General features: G+C 39.1%; 1 protein-coding gene across 4 annotated transcripts in view; it reads left to right on the top strand.

Moving 5' to 3' along the window:
* Positions 1–22,534, top strand: part of LOC121513574 (SH2 domain-containing adapter protein F-like) — a 133,480-nt gene that overhangs the window by 102,073 nt on the left and 8,873 nt on the right. For 2 of the 4 annotated variants that reach the window (XM_041793404.1, XM_041793397.1), the window contains 3 exons: positions 6,497–6,643; positions 17,238–17,412; positions 17,599–17,718. In XM_041793404.1, the coding sequence (XP_041649338.1) occupies positions 6,497–6,643; positions 17,238–17,412; positions 17,599–17,718 (442 nt within the window). The remainder of the gene's footprint in view (positions 1–6,496; positions 6,644–17,237; positions 17,413–17,598; positions 17,719–22,534) is intronic. The other 2 variants (XM_041793422.1, XM_041793413.1) reach the window with 1 other exon arrangement.

The raw sequence follows: 22,534 nt of genomic DNA, 5'->3' as shown, positions 1-22,534 counted from the left end.
CACTCACTTACATGTTTAATGTAAACGCGCTGCATTTCAAACAGATCTTTGCTTAAAAAGAATTCTGGAGTGTAAAATGTGACAGACACAAAATTTAAGTTCCCCTGGAGCGTTACACAGTTATCTGTGATAATTTGGGTGCCAGTAGAACAAATACATCTTCAGAAGACACTTTTTGCACTTTATTTGACACTCCTGCTCACGATGTGCGGTATAAACACTGCAGTCTTGCAGCTTGTTTTTAAATATGCATGCAATTAGTCAACCAAATTAAGCAGAACTAAATTAAATGGCGATGGTGGAAACAGGCATAGCCAGTGATTTATGGCACTGCAATTTTTACAGTGATGAAATGCTTGGGGCTAATGAAAAGCCTGGGTAAACAAATACCTGGCTTTTAAAACAGTTCTGCTCCTGAAGGAAGAAGAAAAGGTAAACACAGATAAAAAAAGGACTCTTGATGTACTGCCTTCTGCTGATGAATTGTGCTGTTGAAACAAATAATCAACCACCAAGTGTCTGCAAAAGTAACTAATGCCCGTCTGTATCTCAACCTGTTGGTGTCCAAATCACAGTCAGCATGAAGCATCCTCTAAACCTAGTATTTCATGGGCCATTCAGATGACATTGTGATACAAGTGTTATATACAAAGTCATACATGGCCATTGCACTTCAACTAGCTATGTTATATTTACTTCAAGTTTTGTATTATTGTTTAGTGAAACCTCCATAATATCCTCTGACAAAAACTCTTTTTTTGCTTGCTTTGCTAACTGAAAAGTTTGTGGAATATAACTTAAATTACCTTGCATATTTTGTAGTTATACGCTTTCTAGATACCTGTTATAACTTTGACCTTTAAGAAGCTTTTTGTAATTTTTGGGTTAAAAAGCCAACTTATATTGACCATGATTGAGTTACAAAATTTAAAAAAAGGATGAAACATTCAAGGGGGGTAAATGCATCATAGGCAAAATTATAACTGTAAAAATAAGACTATGCAAAAAAACCCCTCTTTTACTAGATTTTATATGTTTGGCCTATTTGTAATCAATACCTATTTTCCCATGTCAGCAGGAGCTTTTGAAAACTAATATGGATTTAGGATTATGCAGACAAAATGGCAAATTGATCCAAATACAGTCTGATTAGATAAGTTGTTGCTACTTTTGGTTGGTCACACATTCCAGCATAAGTCTTTATTTAGTTAGTCCCTTCATTTTCTTAATCTAAGCAAGAAGTTACACTTCTGCCATTGATTATGATATTCATAACCACTGAATTATCTTGACTAAATATGTTTGGACAGCTTTAACTGAAGTCCTTTGTGTACATACTTACTGTTTAGATAGAAGTTTGATTTGATTTATATTGGGATTCATGTTTTACACCTTCATTTCACCTCAAGTCAATAAAACACTAAACCAGCTGTTCACTATAGCGTGCCATCTGCAGAGCTGATAATCACTGGAAATCTGCAGCCACTCTAAGTAAACAGGTTTATCCAGCACTGTGTGAATATTCTGGGGGCAGACTAGTGAAAATGTGTGTGGCAGTTTTATGCTTTCAGCGCTGATGTGTAAATCACCTGTTGTGTGTGAAGGAATCTGATATCACCTATGATGCTATTTTGAATTTGTCATTTAAAATATACCACATGGTGTAGATATTCTCATCCATTCAGCCTCATTACATCAGTGATTAATCATCTGGGGACTAGCTGTTTTTGTTGACAGTGTTCTTATTTTGTCAAGACCAGACAGATTCTAGTCACCCACAGTTTGAAAAAGAAACAACACACCTGGCTTCTGAATGAGTTTGCCTCAATTTTCACCACTCTAAATTCTACTATTCAGCTGTGCAGCTGAGCGAAACTGAGCCACACTTGCCCAAATCGTCTCCTTGTCCTCACAGCGAGGCTGCAGAAAGCAGGCAGCCCCAAACAATTACACGCTAATCTGCAATGTGAAATGAGCATTAGGCTTTTAATCTCATGGGGAAAGAGTCCCCTACTTCACCCCAAAGTGGTGGAAGTTGAATTATCTCCCAGAGTTTTTGACCTTCTGCCTTTTATTCCCCACCTTCCATCCCCACCAGTGCACCAACCCACAACTCTCCCATCAGGAAGGACAGCAAGAGGCTCCTCCTTCCATCCACCTTTCTCTAGATTAGCCCCCTGACACCACAGGCCCAGCTATTTAATTGCTTGTCGGATTGAATATTCTGCAGTTTCCCCCCTTCATCAAGCTTGGAGATATTGCTTCTCATTAGCCTGTCCTTTTTCCCACCACTGCTGCAATTGCTTGCAGGGTGACTGACAAGTCCATAACATTATGCAAACACAAGCTAAACAAGACAGTGACACAGTAATAGTTATAAAAACAGCTTCATTTATTTAATCTGAGGCTAAAGGAACACTGAGTCAGCTCTCTGTAGATCAGAGTTTTAAATGTGACTCTTACTCTGGCTTACTCTGATAACCATCAACCATTGTATAAAAACCTGCCTTGTGTTGTGCCAGTTAAAATCAATAGATGGATAGGCGTTTATTGTCATTGCATTGTAAAAACACAACAAAATTACATTTGGCAGTCTCCTTTGTTGCAGCAAACATCGTCGTCCAAGCGATGGTTAGAAATCCGCTGCCCCACGTCATCCATCCCACTGGCAAGGAAGCAGGCACCCACAAGAAAGAAGCTTGGTACAACAGGGTTGTGTGGGGCTGCTCCTAGCCTAGCCTGCAGCCCGGCTCATTTGCCCCGCTTCTGCCTTCTTGCACAACGCCGTCTCTGCCACCTCCCAACCCAGCTGTAGGTGTTGTGCTGCTCCATGTCCTCCTCCTTTCGGTCTCCAAGCACCCCATTCTCCAGATAATCTCCGTTGGTAAAGATGTAAACTCCGTGGGCACACTTCCTTAGTTGTCAAAGAAGCAGTCTCTTATACACAGAATGTCTGTTCTTGTAGAACAGAACAGTAAAATGCATGATTCGGTCATTTAAGAGACTGCCATGTTGTGGTTTGGGTGCATTGCATCTTGGGATATGTTTGGTCATGAAGGCTGCACTAAATAGATCCCTCATGGCCCACAGAAACACATTCATTCACATCATACTTGAAGTATGATCAGGCAGTGTTCTGTGCCACAATATAACCACTTTAATCATAACTGATATAAAAGTAAGACCCTTTAAAGATTAAAAAAAAACTACACATGCAAAAATAAATTAGCACATGCATACTACAAACACTGGAAACATGTATTTTTTTTCCGATTTTATACGGGCCAAGGCAGAACAATTTAAGATTCATGTTGTAGACAGACTTCAGCAGCTTACTGAAGTGTCTCAAAGGGATCCTGTTTGATTTCTGCTCAGATTTACACCCACCTATGTTTTTCTGAGTCAAGTAAGGCCATCCTTGTCCTTGTAGGACTGATGTTAATGATGAGCAGTATAGCTGTCACACTGATGATTGCAGAGCAGTCTGATGTATGGAGTCAAAGCCTGCTTATGAAAGATGGTTTTCTTACTTGAGTTTATTTCAGCCTGATTTAACAGCATGCACAGTACTGAGCATTCAGATTTGCATTTTCTTGAAGGTGGATTTCAGTCTTTTTCTCTTATAAATATGTGTAGTTTTAAATCTTTTAAAAATGTTTTCTCCTAAAAGGATTTTCGTGTTTCTTTAGAAAGTTATAAAGAAATTGCAATGTTGTTGAAGGTTATTTATCAATACCTGTATTAGTTTTACAGTAAAGGCCTTTACACACAGAGTCAATTTTTTTCCCCCAAAAATGCTGGAAATAGAAAAGAAAAACAATCTTATGTTGTATTATGTTTGCACACTCACTCTGAAATGTTAGTCTGTCATCATTTTTTTATAGAGCTGGTTCGATTTTTCTTGCCCCGTTTCAATTCAAACAACTGTATTAATCCCTCAAGGGACAATTGGCTCAGAATGCTTGTGCATAAAAAAACACAGAGTGACAAAGAGGGCAACAATATGTGTAAGCTAAAAATACAAAACATGATCTAAGACCATGATCTGTTGGTATAAATTTAGCTGACAAATCAATTAATAGAGTAAAAATAGTAATTAGTCTACTAAAAGGATAAAAAAGATCTGTGAGGGTGAAAGGATAAAAGCCTGTAAGAGATGTAGAAACAGAAAACCTAAAGAGAATTTAGAAATCTGATTGCAGAGGGAATGAATGGTTTAGAATGAACGTTTTTGGCTGACTTTCCCTCTCTCTCTCTCTCTCTCTCTCTCTCTCTCTCTCTCTCTCTCTCTCTCTCTCACACACACTGAAACCTCACTTGAAACACAGTACTTTGCCCAAGTATTAATTATATTAACCATCCAACATGATTGACAAAGGACAAAATTTGCACTAACAGCCACGTAACAAGGACACTAAATGAAAAGATGCGTTCTATCCAACTTGGCAAAGCACCATAATGCACAAGCTGTCCAGAGTGGCTGGACCTGGTGTGTTTCTTTTCAAGGAGTGAAAGAGCCCCAGAACCATCTTCATTGCTTGTTTTTTCTTCACAGTACAGTACCAACTTGCCTCCAACTGAGATCTTTTGCCATAAATAGAAAAATTGGCACATTGAACCCGTTGGTTTGGTTTGGATGTCATGTACTCAAGGTTTGAGTACAAGTCTTTTAGGATTATGAACCTGAAAAATGCATCCATAAGTACCAGACTCAGTGTGCAAAGACCTTGATAGTCATAGAATCAGAAGTTTCCAGAGGGGTTTGGCTGAAGACTGTACATCTCCTACAGCCCCTCTTGCCTGTTCATGTGAGACAGCATCACTGTTAGAATGGAAATACATGCTTAAACTTTCAAAATAAAATCGTATTAAACTTTCATTTGTGGTTAGGGTAAGGGCTGAGGTAGCGGTTAAGGATACCAAAGTTAAAAGTTTGAAACCTGATAACAAAACGTTTTAATAGAGCTGAATAAAAGTCTGCCCACAAGTAAAAAGTTTTTCCTCCATGAAAAAAATTTGAACGCAGCAGGTGTAGCTTACGTAGCTCCATTAGCAGAGTAAACGTAACTACATAGCAACACAACTAATGTGGATAAAGATAAGCTCACACAGCAGCTACGTAGCTACATTAGCTTTAGCTATGCTTGCTAAAGCCCACGTTGCTAAAGCTAACTTAGCTACATTGACTTATTTAGTAGGGTTATGCATAGCTATGTTAGCTTTAGCTAAAGCTAACAAAGCTGAAACAGGCTACCACTTATGTAATAACTTCTAAAATGATTTGATACATGATGTAATCCTGGATTACACCTCTGACTTTTTTCTCTGTTTTATTTAAGAAACGTTTCTTAGTTTGTGATATGTGCAGTGTGGTTATTTCATAAATGTGACTGCCAGACTCTGTTTAAGACCAAAGCAAAAATAAATAAATAAATAAATAAATCTAAAACTGGAAATACATTGTAATGGCAAATAACATGACTTCCACTCTGACAGAGACAGTGTTTTATATGAGCGGTCTGCAAGAAGAGCCATCCTCTCTCCAGGTAGTGATTTCTTAGGCCTTACAGAGTGATTGATGCGCTTTCACAAAAGTGATTGTTTAAGTGAACTCCATGAGACAAAAGCTATACATTGTTTTATGGACAAAGCCTGAGAGTTCACTGCCAGTGTGGACTGATAATGGGCCAGTTCCAGAGAAATTTACATTGTTGATTTTAATACAAAAGCCTGCTGCCTCTTCCAACACTCAGCTCTAATACTGAGAACATATGCTGTTCTACTGCATTAGTGCCCACAGTGATATGAACTATAGTAGACACTTTGATGTTTCAGTGTTTTATTAAAGTCTCTCATGCTACATACCATGATTCAGAAGTTCCCACTTTTTTAGTTTACTTCTGGATCCCAAGATGAAACTTAACTCAGTCAGTCTTTGTTCCTGCATGAATTATGAGGATAGTAGAGGGAGAGTCAATAGAGAGGGTAGCTAAGGCCAGAGAACCCAACTATGCAGGTAAAGTAGGGGTCAGTAGCATCTTTTAGAACCTGTGTATGCTATGGAGTTTGTTCACTGACTCTTAAACTCTTCACAAAGTTGAAATTTTCTTTTGAAGACTAAATCTTTGACCTCAATCTTCTTTCTAAAGTCTAGGTATTTATCGACTTGGAGCCAAATCTAACATGATACCAGCTATCACTACTCCCACTCTACTTTCTGATAATCTAACTTCACTTCTTTACAGTCCTTTTCTAAGTCCACAGCTGCTATTGATTTTTGGATCAAAAAAATTTGCCAGCTCCACTCAACAATGCTGGCATCTTTTACTCTGATCTATTTTCACTTACGCCTTCTTCCTTCTCTCTTTTTTTAATCTCTGTATTCTGTCATTTCCTCCCTCTCCTCATGCCCTTTGTCGATGTCCATTTGTGTCTCTGGTTGCCGTCCTTTTACTTCCCTCCATCTCTCCTTGGGTGACTCGGGCGACACTTGCAGTAGAGATTAAAGTGATCAAGGACCTACCGTGGCCCCCACCTGTTGGGCAACTCAACACCAGCCCTCCCCCGGTGGAGGAGCTGGAGTCTCCCTCACAGACAGCTCAACCCTCGCCTGGACAGACGAGCTGTGACCAGCACCACCAGGGTGGGTGTTGGTGTTCACATTGTCCAGCATCACTCCCATCAACTACCCTCACTACTACACACCCGTCCTTCATCACTAGTTTAATTCATCTCTGTGCATCCATCCTTTCATTCCATATCATTATGTACTTCTCTTATTGAGTTTTCTTTGTGGAAGTGTGATGTCATGCATATTTGCTCTCTGAATGTCTTAAGATTACTACAAAAGAGATTATATTTTATTAATAATCTCCACCAGTAATTCCCCCTGTTATAGTGGTTTCTTCCAACAGTTTTTCTTTGAGATTTTCACAAACATCAGCAGTTCAGAAGGGAAATCTCTGATGATATGAAACTGTCTGCTTATACTTGACTGGTCAGTGATAACTTACTGAAAGACTTCACCACTTTTCTCTGCGTTACACAGCGTGACATTGGGTATTATCATAGTAATGACTGCACTTTTCCATCTGGATTACATGTGGGAGAAAATCACTAATTCTTGTGCAGGTTTTAGGGGTTGAAGGCTCATTAGTTTTAATTGTGCCGAACTGCCTTCTGCATGCGTAATTGCCATTTGCTGTGACCCCATTTCCTCTTGTCAACATACTCATAACCATCCCAGATGTCCCTCCAGCCTGCTGTTCTCTACACGTTGCTTACATAAACTGTATTCACACATTCATGAAGCTTATGGAATTGTCCTGAAATTCTCAGGGTGAGTGTGAGTTTAAATGGCTGTTTTTTTCACGCCTTAATTACCTACCAGCATATTTCTGGAAGAAGTCAGGGAAAGCTGACAGGAATGGAGTAGTTATAGTCAACAAGCGTCATATTTATGCACATTGCCTAGTTTCTTTATACAGATAAGGATGAAATTATTAGCCCCCCTTTGAAAATGTCAGTTTTTCCCAGTTGTTATCCAAATAATGTTAAAAAGAACAGAGAACTTTTAAAACAGCTTTTCGAAACAACCTAGTTTTATTTTGGCTCCATGCATTATTTTACTTTGCACTCAAATAAAATTATTCTACAAAAAAGAAATAAAAATAAAAAATATTGGGGTCGAAATTATAAGCTCCCTTTAGAACTGACCTTTTTGTTAAGCCATAGCACAAACCACTGTTGTGATATGATGTGCTTTTCCTTTGGAGTTCTTAAGGCTTATAAAGTGAAGTTAAAACTGAGGATTATCTTCCAGTTTACACACAGCATAGAAACTTTTGTAAGGATTTTGAGCTGTCACTGAGAAAGCATCATGGCAAAAATAAAAGAAATCAGTTTAGACTTTGAGAAAAAGAATTGTTGATGCTCACAAAGCAGGAGAAGGATATGCAAAGTTGGCACAGCGTTTCCAAGTGCAAAACACTGGAGTGAGAAGTATAATCAAGAAATTTAGAAAGAGCCACACAGTAACAACCCTGGCAGAGGAAAGATGAGAAAGATTCCTAAGACTCTGGAAAGAAAACAAGTGAGAGATGTGACTAAAGACTCCAGAAAAACTGCAAAGACTCTGTACGCTGTATGCTGTACGGGCATGGACTGATAGGCTGCAGTCAAAGAAAAACTCCACCTCTGCAGAAGAGACATCTTCAAGACAGACTGAAGTATGCTAAAGACAACCTGGAGAAGATTATGAATACTGGAAGCATGTCCTTTGTCAGATGAGACCAAACTAGAGCTCTTTGGCCATAGAGACATTGCTTATGTTAGGAGAAAGAAGGGAGAGGCGTGTCACCCAAAGAACACCGTCTCCACAGTGAAACACAGCGGTGAGAGAATGACTATCAGCATCAGGGGGGCTAATAGTTTTGACCCTTCTAGTTTTTGCTTTTTGTGAAATAATGTTGTATCTTTGTTTAAAGGTAAAATGTAAGCATCCAAAATAGAACTAGGATGTTTCAAAAAGCTGTGTTAAAAATCTTCCTTGTAATATAGTTTTTGGGCATTTTGTGCCTTTAATTAAAGAGGAGGACAGTGGATAGAGAGCCAGGAACAGGGGATTAGAGAGTCGGGGAGGAACATGCAGGAAAGGAGTCACAGGCTGGACTGGAACCAGTGCTGCCCACATACATTGGACGCGGCCTGACCACAAGGCCATGAAAATTCTTTGCTCTGTTCAACAGTACTTGGGAAAAACTGACATTTTCATAAGGGGGCTTGTAGATGTGTGTGCATTTTTACAATACTTAGAATTGATATGAAAGCAAAACTTCTGTTGGTACACTTCTGGATAATTTCAAGGCCAGGATGTCTTGAAATTCTCTTGAAATTCAGGAGTCCATGTTTGATAAAAGCAATAGGCCCTTTAGGGGAGATTTCATGTCCCAACTTGCATCTTTTCCCCTCATGTTTATCCATATTTAGCATTTTAGAAAACACAGTGAGTGAGTAACTGATCTATTTTCAACAACTTTATCTGTTGATTTCTGAAGCCCTTCCTCCAGCTCAAACCCTAGCTGCTGTAATTACCGGGGGAAAAGACGGACATGTAGCAGAACTAATGCCAGGAATGGGATTTCCCCTGGCAGATTGGGAAGACTTAGAGTGAGACCATGTAAGAGGACACCGCTGCGTGTTGAAGGCGAGGACAGAGTGAGCGGTTGATTTATGCCCATAAATCCATGGGAAAGGTTCTGGTTCCCTCTGTGCTGTGAGTGGGTTTAAGATTGGCGTCCAGCTGTAAAGTGATCCCCTCTCTGTCTGAGCCAGTATGGCCCCACTCTCCATCTTTGGGGTCTAGGGTCACAGGGGCAGACATGGGGGGTGATGGCCTCCATGACCCTGGTGAATACAGTTACAATGCACTCTGCTGACCTCAGCACACAGGCAGCTTCTCAGTCACACACCAGGACATTAGTCATCCGTTACACGCAGGATTGCTTACATACTGCAGATTGGCTAAGAGCTAAGGGCCTGTGTGTGTCAGTAAAGGCTATTGTGATTGGCTCTAATGCTGATTAAGATAAAACAATGTGCATTACAGTACAGGGAAATCAGCCTGATGCCTCAAACTTCATTATCAAAATGTAAATGCAGCTTGACAGCATAGATATTACATCTACATATAAATGGGAGCACTTTTGTCTGAGTATAATGAAGAGCTTTTCCCCTTTGTTTTTTTTTTCTCTGACAAGAATTAATTATCTACATGATGAGACAGTTTTCTTACCTTCTCTTTCCTCAAATCTAAGAAGGAGAAAAACAAGTAATTAAAAGATATCCAGATTAATTTTTAAATGGATTCACTAGCTGACACTTTGGAGGGTCATCCTTTTGTCTTGGAAAACCCAATTAGAATTTCATTTTGGGGATTTATATAAAAGAAGGAAGCATTCATAGTTGGTGGAAGCTAAAAAAAAATTACAGTATGAGCCAAACCATTATTTGAGATTGTGATGCACATAATTAATACCAACATAAAAGTGAACCATTTCTGAAACGACCAGTTCAATGGGTATTATGTCTCTCTGAGCACCATTTTCAGCATGTAGTGCATTCTAATGAGAAGCAGACCTGTTAATCATTTCACGTGTCCTAGCTGGAAATCTTAATTTTCACCTCCCAGAACAGGGGATGATGGCACACTTCACCCCTCAGCCTGGTCATCCTTTCTGATAGGAGCAGCCGCAGTCGATGAGGATTAATTAGCTGGCTTAATTAGAGGAATGTGCTGGAGAGGATGTGCAGAAGAGGGGGTAGAGGGATAGTCCTGTTGATCAGAAGCCTGTGTGATGCAATGTGTTAATACTTTGTTTTTGGGGATTTTTTAAGTTGCATTTTTAATATTTTGACATAAAATTAATTCAGAGGTTTAAATATGTTGGCCCTAAAACCATTGTAATGTTTTCTAATATTTCCGCCCTCACCCTGCTACAGAGTTTTCAATATTTTGGTCCTGACACTCCTCCATCCATCCAATATCCATCATACTTGTCTCTTCAGGGTTGCACTTGGTGCTGCAGATAATCCCAGTTGTCATTGAGCAACATCCTGGACTGGTTACCCATCAATAGACCAACAAACATTCAGGCTCACACTCACACCTACAGGCAATTTAGAATCACCAGTCTTTTGACTGTGTAAAGGAGCTGGAGTACCTCTAGAGAACTTGCGTATGCACTGGGAGAACATATTAACCCCACATGGAAAGGCAATATCCAAATGGAATTTGAACCAGAACTCTTGCTGTAAGGCAACATCCATAACCACTGCACCACTATTGTGTTTAACCCTACAGTTACCATTTGGAAGCACTATTGTAATGAGACATTCATGGGCAAAAATTTCCACTTTGACAAACATTTAATAACGTATTTTAAACATTTTTTCACCAATTTTTAAATGAATTTTTTTCATTATTTTCAGCCCTGACTAAGACTACCAAATATTTTAATATTTTGTGGATTTAATCCCTTTAAATACCAGTTTTGACTGCAGGAAGTTATGGTTGTTTTATGAAACAAAACTGTGAATCAGTTTTTTTGCTCCTATTTTTTTTGTGTGTCGTGTCTCTTTTAAGAAGCCATTTATGGACAAAAATGTCCATACACGAATCTGCTACAAAAATATGACGGATTAATATTTTCCACTTTTTTCGGCTTAGATATTTTAATCAACTTCAGTCATAATAAAAACTAGCAAATATTTAAGTATATTCAGGTGTTTAACCCTTTGAATGTAACACACACAAAAAATGTGTTATCTTCTATTTAACATATGATGGGGGCTGGGGTGTTTTTTCATATTATAGTCATGGATGTATTAAAGATAAGTGACAACATTGATTTTAATGCATGATTAGTTTTTGTTGTCTCTACTACAGAGGTTACCATTTCAGTTTAAGGGATTTCTTACTTTCTTTTTGTCAGTGAAAGAAACCTGCTGACTGTTTTTATTGAGGCCACAAACAGAAGACATAAAAGGTTAAACAGAGCCACATCACAAGATAAATACTTAAACTTACACACTTTACATATCTATTGCATGGGATATAGTTCACATTCATCTCAGCAGCAGTCCATAGTCTGTTTGGGAAAGGCTGAACCACCAGCCATTGCCTTAATGGAGCCAGCAGGTGAGTCAAACTCAGATCAGGAGAAGAGCAAAAATATTTTCTTCTACCAAGAAAAGCTTTCATTGTGGTCTTTGCTCTTCTTTTAATAAAGACATGTAGTCCAGTTCTGATAAAACTACCACTAAAGCTACAAGCAAGCTAATCACTTCACCAGTCACCATTGTCTACCACCCCATTCTCCTCATATGATACCAACAAGTCCATCCAATCTCAAGCCAGGCACAAACATTTCAGCTTCAAGCCTTCAAAATGGATGTGCCTGATGACAGATGTGTTATCTGGCCTGTCCATCAGCTCTACAATGTTAATGTTGTTTCCTATTAACATAGGAAATTGCAAAGTGTTTATTTAACGACAAAATACTTAGTTAAAGAAAGAGATGCTACCATACTAAGGAATTGCAATTTCAGTAACAGTTTTTGCTGTTCTGCGTTTTTTTACAAAGACATGGCAGGACAGACAGAATTACATTTTCCTCTAATAAAATAGCTCCCAGATGTTTGACAGAGAACTGAGGAGAATCAAGATTTTAGCTTGTCTAGTTAGACAATGATGAAATTGGAACTTATTTACAAAAATATATCTGAAACAGATAAATACACATTGGACAATGTAAAACTATTAAACTGTTAAGAAGAGATCACTCCAGGTTTTAACAGCATTTTTGTCTTTTTATGTTATATCTGCATGAACTTTGGGCTTTTGTTTTATGAGTCGGTAACAGCATAAATATAGAAGTGCAATTTTAACTCCTGCATTTATGTGTGCTCCCCCTCCTATTTCACCATACACAGCACTTAGCATCCTCCTTTTATTTTCTTTTTTTATTGAGCTCTCTAAAGGAAGCACTGCTTCTGAAGGGGTTAGGTCGTTCAGCAATCAGTCACCATCTGACTGACAGTTCAATCTGATACACAGATTCCATTTGCTGCGCTTTACAAGCAACAGTACTGATAACACACAGTGATGCCCCTATGCATTTTACTCACATGTGTATGTGTTTGCATGTGTGTGTGTTTGAGAGAGTGTGTATTTCTCCTCTTGTCTCTCTTAAGCCGCCTCTCAAGGCTTTTTGTCCTCCTCCAGGCCTGTCCTCTCATCAGTCTCCTGTTTTTTAGAGAGTGTGCTCCAGAGAATGAAAGGGGAATGAGTTTTGCTCTCTTGCATTGCTATTCAGCCTTAAAAAACAATTCTGGTGTAGTCTATGCCAGTTCAGGTGAGATGGCATCAAAGCAAACAAATGAAATGATGGCTTTTGTTTGGACTGGAGGTAATACTCTTCATGAAGAAATATGCAATGGAAGGGTCTGAGCTTTGACAGGACAGGTTGATGGTGAGGGTCTCTGAGAATACTCACTCAAGCCTTTCAAGGTAGTGGAGGGAGAAGAGGGTTTAATCAAGGTCAAATAAAAGTACTGATTGTGTTGAATGTGTGGAAGAAAGGAAATTAGTATGAGTGAAGGAAAAAATGAGAGATGTGAAGAGCTGAGGTCAGTTGTGCAGCTCAGTGGGCTTTCGAAATACTGAGAGACGGGCTGTGTGGAAAAACCAAGATGAAAGCTTTCATCCTGCTGCTGCTTCAGCCTCATATGTTAGGATATACTGACAGGTTGCATTAAAAGGTAAGAATTTAGCAGTATTTGGAGTAGGCCAGTGATGGATAACTCTATATCAGGAGTATCAAAACAGAAAAGATTATAGATCAAAGCTGTTACTGCTCTTTTCCTCTTTCTTCTCCACATAGACGAGCAGATATTCCTCCACAGTCCATTTCCCCTTATCTTTTCTGTTCCTGACAAACACAATCTCACAGAAAAAAACAGCACAGAGACAGAAGTGGAGTGTCTGAGATGGAAAGATCAAAAGAAAAGGTCAGGCAGAGACAGGGAGGAAGGGTCGGACGTATGCAAACAGGAAGAGAGAAATTGGAAGCGATGGAGGGAAGGAGGGAGAGCAATTGGCTGCGTCTTCATGTTGTGATCTGTCAGCGTTGACAGGGATGAGCGAAGCAAACATGCATCTCCCTTGTCCCCTTGGTCAGTTTCCATGGAAACGCTATCTCTCACCCATGCCCATATACTGTATGTTCATCCTAGTTGCTGTGTATTCCCAGCAGTCAGCATGTGGTTCAAATGGACTGTGTGAAAAAGTGGAGAACTAGAAATCACTCTCATGTGGGCTCGAATGCATCACAGGGGCATCATTTGACTGCCAGTAGTCTGAGCAGCCAGCCCTGAGGAAGCTGAGCCCTTCTGGGGTCTGAGTTGGGCTGACAACTTGGCTGTCATTTAAGTCTCAGCCTGACTCTTTTTAACAAACAGAAGTCAGGAGAGGAAGGATAACAACGGTGTTTGTTCTTGGTATTATCATTTTCATGAGTTTATGTTTAGGGAAACGCATCACTGAGCTCAAGGCCAGAGAGTTCAACCTGGAGTTGAGTGGAGGTGAAGGGGAGCCCCTGGTGGTCAGAGATGGAACTGCAATAGTCATGTTTGGACACGTTCAATCACAACAGTGCTCAGATTTACTTTGTGAAAAGGACCAGAGCAACTTTAAAAATCAGTTTTAAAGTTTATACATAATAGCATTAGAATGATTTTGACAAATATTTCATTGAGGGTTAACTGTTAAATCAGATGGGTCTTGAAGCAAATCAGTAGGAAAGTTCAAGTCCTTCTAAGTACCTTTTTCATTCTGTTTCAGGACTTTTTTTGCAATAAACAGCGATTGCATCATTTTTACACCAGACAAGCTCACCTGTCCACTGGTTGTATGATTACTAATATTTTTATGATATGATTATATAAGTTCATGTGAAATCTGGTCATGAAATGCATCTCGCAGTCCACCTGTAGTCTGTAACTTCTGTTGAGTCAAAATTAAATTGTTTTGAATGCTAAGTGGTAGGAGCAGGAGTACCAATTGCCAAGTGGTTAGGCAAAGTGCCCCCTTCCATCAAAGCAGGCGCCCAGGGTTCAAGTCTGATCTGCTCCTAATCCATGTCATACCCTACTCTTTAATTCCCAAGTTTCCGAATTCATCCACTCTCCTCTCTATTAAGCCCAAAAATACCATGAAAAGGAGGGGGGGAAAGGGTGTAAAAAATATTAGATTAGACAAAAGAAAGTAGAACATAGCTAAGTGTTAGTTCATTAAGGACACAGTCATACGCCACGCTGTGATCAGCTGACGCCAACTGATCCCAATTATCGCCCCCCAGCTCCCACAGCCAATCACAGCTCTTTCTCTCAACACAGCGGTCCATTTAAACATGTTATACTTCTCACTAATCCTGCTTGCATTAATGCTGATGCACCACGCTGCTGCTGCTGGCAAAGCTTAACCTCCTCCACCCAAGCCTCCTCTTTTATAGCATAAAGCTCATTGCACCCTCATATTGAGATTCAAGCTTCTTTGTATTACTTGCTTTTAAACTAATTTTATTGTATTCAGTGCATTTTGTCATAAATTTTGCATTTTGTCAAAGCATGCTGCTTGACTAACCGAGAGAGTATCTTTTGAGCAGAGCCTTCTTCATCAAGTAAAACTGTATATCCATTATGCAATATTTTAAAAAAGTAAAATGTATAATGAGTATTTCCGACTGACCTGATATTCTTGCTACTGCCAATCAAATCTTTGTACTTCGCTCTTAATTCTGTTAATCTCTTTAAAGTACAGATTTGGTTGAGCTGTCAAGCTTAATGCATTAAGCTTGACATTAAGCAATTAATTAGGGGAAAGAGCGAACAATTTGAATGTTATTGCAGTCAAAATTTAATATGTAATTATTTTTAGGTTTCTCATCTTGTGTATTTTGAGCAATCACAAGACAATAATCTTTTGATAAAGGGCTGAATAATCTGAAAAAAAGCCATATGAACTGTTGTGATCAGGGTGATGATCTTTTTTATGTCATTCACTTTTGATAAGAAAATCATATACAAATTAGGAAAGTAGGGTGTATGCAAACTATTCTGAAAAAAAATGACACTTTAATGTTTGCATAATGTGTGAAGCAAAAAGTAAATAAATTGTATACAAAAATAAAGTTGACTCTCAGTTTTAAAAACTAATAAGTGGGATTTCAATTGGGCAGACCAATACAGATGAACCACAGAAATTCTGATATCAGTTATGTTTTAGAATTTTAAATATTTGACAGCCCTAATATTCAGTGACTTATTCAGACCATCTACAGTTGACTGACATGAGGACAACACATCAACCAAATTTAGAAAAATGAGTTGGTTATTACATTTTCAGTGTCTAAACAAGGTTTTTAACAGTGCCACTTATTCATGTCCACAAGCTCAGGGAAATTAGTTGACATAGTGTTGTCTCGTGTCATCTAAATTGATTGATTGATGCTGTCAGCCCTTCCACTCAGTCTGCTACAGGATCACTTGGCGAGCTCACAGACTGTAAAGTGTAATATTATCCTCTAACTGGAATCATCGTCTAGACAGATGTAGACTCATCCTCAGCAGCATGTTCACAGTGCCTGTCTGTCTGTACTCTGCCTGCCATGTTCAGAGGAGACTTTAGAGGCTTTGGAGAGTCTGTGAGAGCCTCATACTCTGTTAACTCTTTCCATCAAAGGCTCAGATTTGATTTGTTCTCAAACCTTTAAGCAGCCAACAATCTTACAGAAAGCCTGTCATGAAGGTGTTGCCGTTATTGCTCATGAAGTGTGTCAGTGGCTCTAAATCGGTCTATCCAGAGCCACGGGTGCTGTGACAGCCATTACAGTGATGGATGATGGAGGGAGAATGTTTAAAACACACGAGCACTCACAGATGACCGTATTGCTGCTTCAACATCCACCTCCAGAGAATTGACTTTTATTTGCCCTTCTCCACATTATCATAGCTTCTCATGATAGCTTTTGTAAGTAACCACAAATGTTTCTCTGTGTGCTGATTGGCTGTGAACTCCCTCAGTGACCTCTACCGGTCATGTCGTGGTCACCTCCAGCCCCTTTCACACGCCATCAAACACGTCCCTGTGAGGCTGCCAACAGAGCTTATCGCATCCACCGTCAGCCGTGAGAATTTTGAAAAGCCAATTTAATGTTTAACTCTGTGCTTGTGTGTGGGATTTGTGTGGGTGTGTGTGCCAATGATACATGAGTGATTGTCCAAGTGGTTTGGAGGAAGTTTGTGTGTTCTCACTGTGGTGTGTACTCAGGTGAAAGCCCTGATTTATGCCTCCTCCACTGTGTGTGCATGTCCTTCATTTGAATGGCTTACACAGTGACACTGGGTGTTTCAGTGGCTGTTTGCTTTTGTTTGTGGCTGTGAATACAAAAGCACAACCTGGTTTTTATGTTCCTCCTCATCGCTCTGGTGTAGCTTAGTGGACACATTCAGCAGCAATTCAAACCATAACTTTTTAAAATATCTACTTCCTGTTAAGCACACTAGCTTTTCCAAATAGCCTTAAACTAAAGTGTAGCTGAGTGAATGTTCTTACTCTTCTACAATATCCATCATACTCGCCAAAATAAAAGCTCCAGCTGTTGTATTTTTCTTTACAGTCCAGTTTGATGGAGTGGAGAAGTCTCGAATGTCGCCTACAAAAGAGGGGAAAACTCGCCCGCTTCAACGACACTCCAGTGGTTGTCTGGTCAACACCAAATTATCTTCACTGGACCACTGCAGCTCTTCTCTAGGGGAGCGTATTGACCCCACCATGCCCTTGGAGAGCCAGTTGTAAGTCAGGTCTTTGTGTTGGTCTCTTGTGGCTGCAATGTCCAATAATTCATGTTGGCTTTTTCCCCAATTTTATTCTTGTAAGTGAGGTTTGGCTCTCTTTCTCTTTTATCCCCTTTGTTTTAATTTTCTGCTTATTCTCACCCCATTGCATTGTTCCTGTTCTGCTCTCATTGTTTCCTGTAGCTGGTACCATGGAGCGATAAGTCGAACAGATGCTGAATCTCTGCTCAGGCTGTGTAAGGAGGCCAGCTACCTGGTGAGAAACAGCGAGACAAGCAAGAACGACTACTCCCTATCTCTTAAGTAAGGACAACACTGTTTCTACTAAATAACAAGGCACAGACAGTAAAATGAGGACATTTTGTTACTCCAGAACTGGGATGCTACAGAAAATAGAGAAACACAAGGTTGCGTATGGTGCAGATGGAGAAACTGTTTCAGTGAGTCAGTGTAAATACCACTTAACCCCCTCTATGAGTAAAATGGCACATGGTGCAATTATTACAGAAAATACATGACAAGAGCTCACATCTAAAGAAGTATGTTTGTTTTTTTGTTTGTTTTTAATTTATTTATTGTTGTCAATAACGCCTAAGTAGACTCCTTATAATTCCATCAAAAACTTTAAAAAAAATCACAAATATGAAGTATCTGATTTTATTTAAGCATAAATAAGGCTCATAATAAAAATAAAAACAGACTTAACCACATAAATATAGTAAAACTATCATAAAAATAACCAAAATCACTCCTCTTTTTTATAATTATTCATTGAAAATGTTTACAAATGAGTAAAATGAAATACTGGGTCACTTTATTTTTTTTGCAAACTTGTGGCAGCATCTAACTACACTACAGAGTGCTTTTATCCAATATAAAATCAGTTCTTTTTCAAGAAAATACCCTTAGTATGGTTGCTAGATGAGTTGCACTTTTTACTCTAAAATTGCAGAATTTGCTGAAAAATCCTACACAAATAAAACCTATGATGACATTTAGCACTGCTATTCATCTGAATAATGTATAGCATGGGTCTCAAACCCGCGGCCCTCAGGAAGCTATTTTGTGGCCCCCCACTTGACATCAAAGTGTAGTGTTAGTGCAGCCCGCAACTTTTACACACGCATACTACAGCCTTAGTTACAAAATTCAACCAGTTTCTCCTGCCAATTAACAACAGTGCAGCTTTAAAGCCAACAAAAGGCTTACATATTATATCCATAATATGAATAAGCATTAAGAGATCAGAACAAGAATTCAAAATAGGTGCCTTAATCCCCAAATACATTTAATTAACACAGTGCAGCTGAAAAAACATGCCCTTTTGATGTCTTCATACTAAAACAATCTTCCAGTTGTTATGGTTGAGGACGAAGGCATCAGTGATTTTTGCTTGGTCCAGGGCTCGGGTTCTGTCTAAGATTATTGCCAGCAGTACCAGTTTTCTGGTCTGAGAGTGTCTGCTGCTGTTCCTCAACTCATTCTTTAAGCGACCCAGACATGAGAAACTGCAGTCACAGCTCACTGATTTGACAGGAAGGGTCAGAGATACGGATAAGAGTTTAAATAAGTCTATAAAGACATCCAGAGGTTTTTGCCTTGTAAAACCAAACTTCTTCCCCTGAGTGGGATAAAAACAGCTGCGCTCAGGTTGACAAATGTTCTCCCTATGTAATTGTCCATCAGCCACAAACGCAGACATCGTATCTGGTTTTGGTGAGCAACTCAGTTCAATCTCCCGACTGATTTAATCCCCCATTATTACAATCTGTAATGCCAAACTAATATCAACTAATTCTTTTTACATACGATTTAATTTTATGTCAACAGGAAGTGAAATTGTGGTCTTGATCACTTAAGTTTAAACGGGACATTGTTTATAAATCCTGTGGTGTGTTTAACTACAGCTCTTGTCAAATGGTAAAATTTCCTCTCACAATAAAAAACGATAAACGATAAAAACAATACTTTATCACTGAACATTTAATCCTAATCAGGACACAGGCTGTCATATGACATGAGAGGTCAGCATGTTTAGTCTTGATGCTGCGCTAAAATAGTCTCAGAGATGCCCCAGTTCATCACGTGTGCAGGGATGTCAGGGGGATTCAGATAGAGTGGACCTGCAAAAGAGCGACTGTAGGGCTCATACATGTGTTTAAAGTGAAATTTTCACTCAGCAGGTGAGGGTTTGCAGCTCTATGAACAGTAATAGCACAGCAGAGCGATGAATCTCCGCAGAATCCTGTCTCTCTTGCTCCCTCCCTCCCTCCTACTCTCTCTCATTCTCCTCTCTGGACTCTGTGCACTGATTCCAGGCCAGGTAAAATAGGGCTCAGATCAGGTTTTGTGAACAGGTTCCTGTTTTAAAGCCATGAACAGTCATGTAGAATATATATTTATAATGAATATTCCGGTTTTGTGAATTCATCATCCGTGGATTTCTAAAAATGTTAAAATCTGTAAAAATTGTCATATGTTACAAGGGCAGCATATTTGTGCCTGACCTGTTTAGATTACTTGCAAATAAATTCTCTCTCTAAAGTAGTTAATTACAGCAGCCTATTTATCAGTCATTGGTCGTATTGATATTGCTAAAAAATTGTCCGGCCCACAGGACATTTGTTGGAGCAAATCCAACCCTCTACTCTAAATGATTTTGAGACCCCTGATGTATAGGTTCTGTCAGCTTATCATGTTAGTTATGATGTTTAGGGCCATTTTTTTAGGACCAAAAGAGATGTAAAACTGTTTTTTTCAAGTTGTGGAGGACTCTTTAAAATAGCTTTAGATTTAGTTCAAAACCTACTGACAGAAGTAAAGGGTGACCAAAAGCACTGACAAAAACAGTCCTGAAATATTGAAATACAAGGTTTTGGCCTGACGCCAGAAAAATGATTGTGTTACGGTGCCAGTGCCACAAGTAAGAAATTCTAATATGTGTTAAAGCAAGCAGAGTAATTTTATGGTGGTTTAAATTCAGTACCAGCATCAAGACTGTTGCATCAGGCATTCATACTGTCTTTGGACACACAGACACTCCAAAAACATGCAGAGCCAGAGAACTGTGGCAACTACACTAGCTTGCTTCACAATCTGAATCTAACATCAGGCTCACAGAGGTCCTTGTCTACCTGCACCCTCATAGTCTGCTGACTCTGCCTTTTCATTATGGTAATCATGTTCACCTCTCAGACCCCTATCTCCCACCTACATCCTTCCCGTTCCTGTTCTTCCACCTCCCTCTGGTAGCCCTTCTGACACTGTCAGCTCCTTGATTTTCTGATGAGCCCACCGCTCAGTTAATGGTGCCCTCCATCAGTGACCCTTGACCCTTAACATGTCCAGCAGAGGATTTAAAGGAATCTCTCTTCTTGGTTTTATCTGGTCTGATGTTTGTTAAGGGTTTGTTTAAGCTTTTGTTCAGTCACATCCCATTAACAGAAATGTGCACTTTTGGTGTGCATGGTTTTATGATTTTTTTTTTTTAACCACCAGCTGTAAGTCCTGGGAGCCAGAGCAAAAGTGTCAGTTAGAATCAGAAATTCTGAGTCCTCTGAAAACCTGCCAAAGTCACACTTAGCTCATGTTCTTAAGGCTTCCCCTCAAAAACCAACAAATCCTTGTTGACAAATGGTCTTTTCACATTTACATCCAAAGCAGTCTATTTTCCATTTCAAGGCAGGCTCCGTTATATGACATTTACAAAAATCTCCTTAACTCCCTGACGACCTTCAGATGAGATGAAAATTTAATATGCTAAGAGACATTGATTAGCCTTTGTTATTACACAGAGCTCATCTTGCTGGAGGCTTATATATCTTGGCAGGGAAACATAATGCTTTCCACTGCTCCAATTCCCTTCATGATACTGTAGCTGACTGCCCGTCTAACTTCCCTTCTCAGTCAATGATCGTTGGCTTATGGGACTGGGAGCGCTTCTTTTTATGTCTTACTGATTGACAATAAGGCTGACTGCTAAACTGCTTCTTATGATCTACCAAAATTAAACTAAAAGCATAAATTACTAGTCAAATACTTAAAGCTACATGGTATTTTTAAGAAGGTATGAGAAACTGTCTTGTCAGTATCTAGACTTTAATCTTCCAGGAAAAAGGAAAAGGTGACTAAAAGAAGAATGTAGCAATAGACTTATTTTCCACTTTTATTTTTAAAATCTATTGAGATGCAGTTAATGCTATGGAAATTCTTATCTAGATGGGAAGAGAATAAGAAAAAATTGATACATAAAAACACATCCTATGAATCTATATCTGTCTTCATAGCAAATACTAAGTGCCCTAAAAACAGTTCTATGAATAATACAATGAAAATAAAATTATGGGAATACAGAAAGTTAGTGTCATGCTGCATCTTTTAAAGTTTAAATGTTGACTAAACAGCAGATAAAACATGACAAAGACAGGCCTCAGTACAAAGAAAAGCAGTTGCCTCAGTAAATTTGTGATGTACAGAGTCACTCTGCAGAGAGTGAATATGCACTTCTGATAAGCAAAAATGTAAATTTGAAGCATGCACCCCTAATGGTATCGTGAAGCAGATTTGCTCACAGACTTCACTTATCTGTCTAATTTGTTAAGGGGAAGATGACCTCATACTGGGGCTTTAGACACCTAAATTAAAAATAGCAGACTACTAGATTAATAGATTAAATAAAGTTCTTATCAGGAGGGAAGACAGATGACTGGGTGCGTGTAAAACAGATCCAGGCAGAAGTCAGAGGGAGGTATTTATGTGAAATTATTCACAGTTTTGTGTGTGGTATGAAAGAAAAACCCTAATCATTTTGGTTTGAGTAGTGGACTCACTGCCTCTCATGTAGAGGAGTTCACATCCCAAAGCTGCCCAGCTGACCCTCAATGATGAGCTGCACTCTTAGAGCAGATGGTAGGGGACTACAGTTATTAGTTTGTAAGGTGCAACTCAGTTTGTAAGATAAAGGGAAACTTTTCCTTTAATTCTAATTAGTGTCCATATTATGTGTGCCAATCAATTTAGTCTACTTGTCTATGCTTTTTTGACCTAAAGACAAAAGCAACTCACCAAATGGCACTTTGTGAAACTCCAAATGGCTGCTTGTCGCACTGTGAAGTAGAAC

The sequence above is a fragment of the Cheilinus undulatus genome, linkage group 1, assembly GCF_018320785.1.
Source record: "Cheilinus undulatus linkage group 1, ASM1832078v1, whole genome shotgun sequence".
Classification (NCBI taxonomy): domain Eukaryota; kingdom Metazoa; phylum Chordata; class Actinopteri; order Labriformes; family Labridae; genus Cheilinus; species Cheilinus undulatus.
The sequence above is the reverse complement of the archived record's forward strand: the minus strand, read 5'-3'. Positions and strand labels throughout refer to the sequence as shown.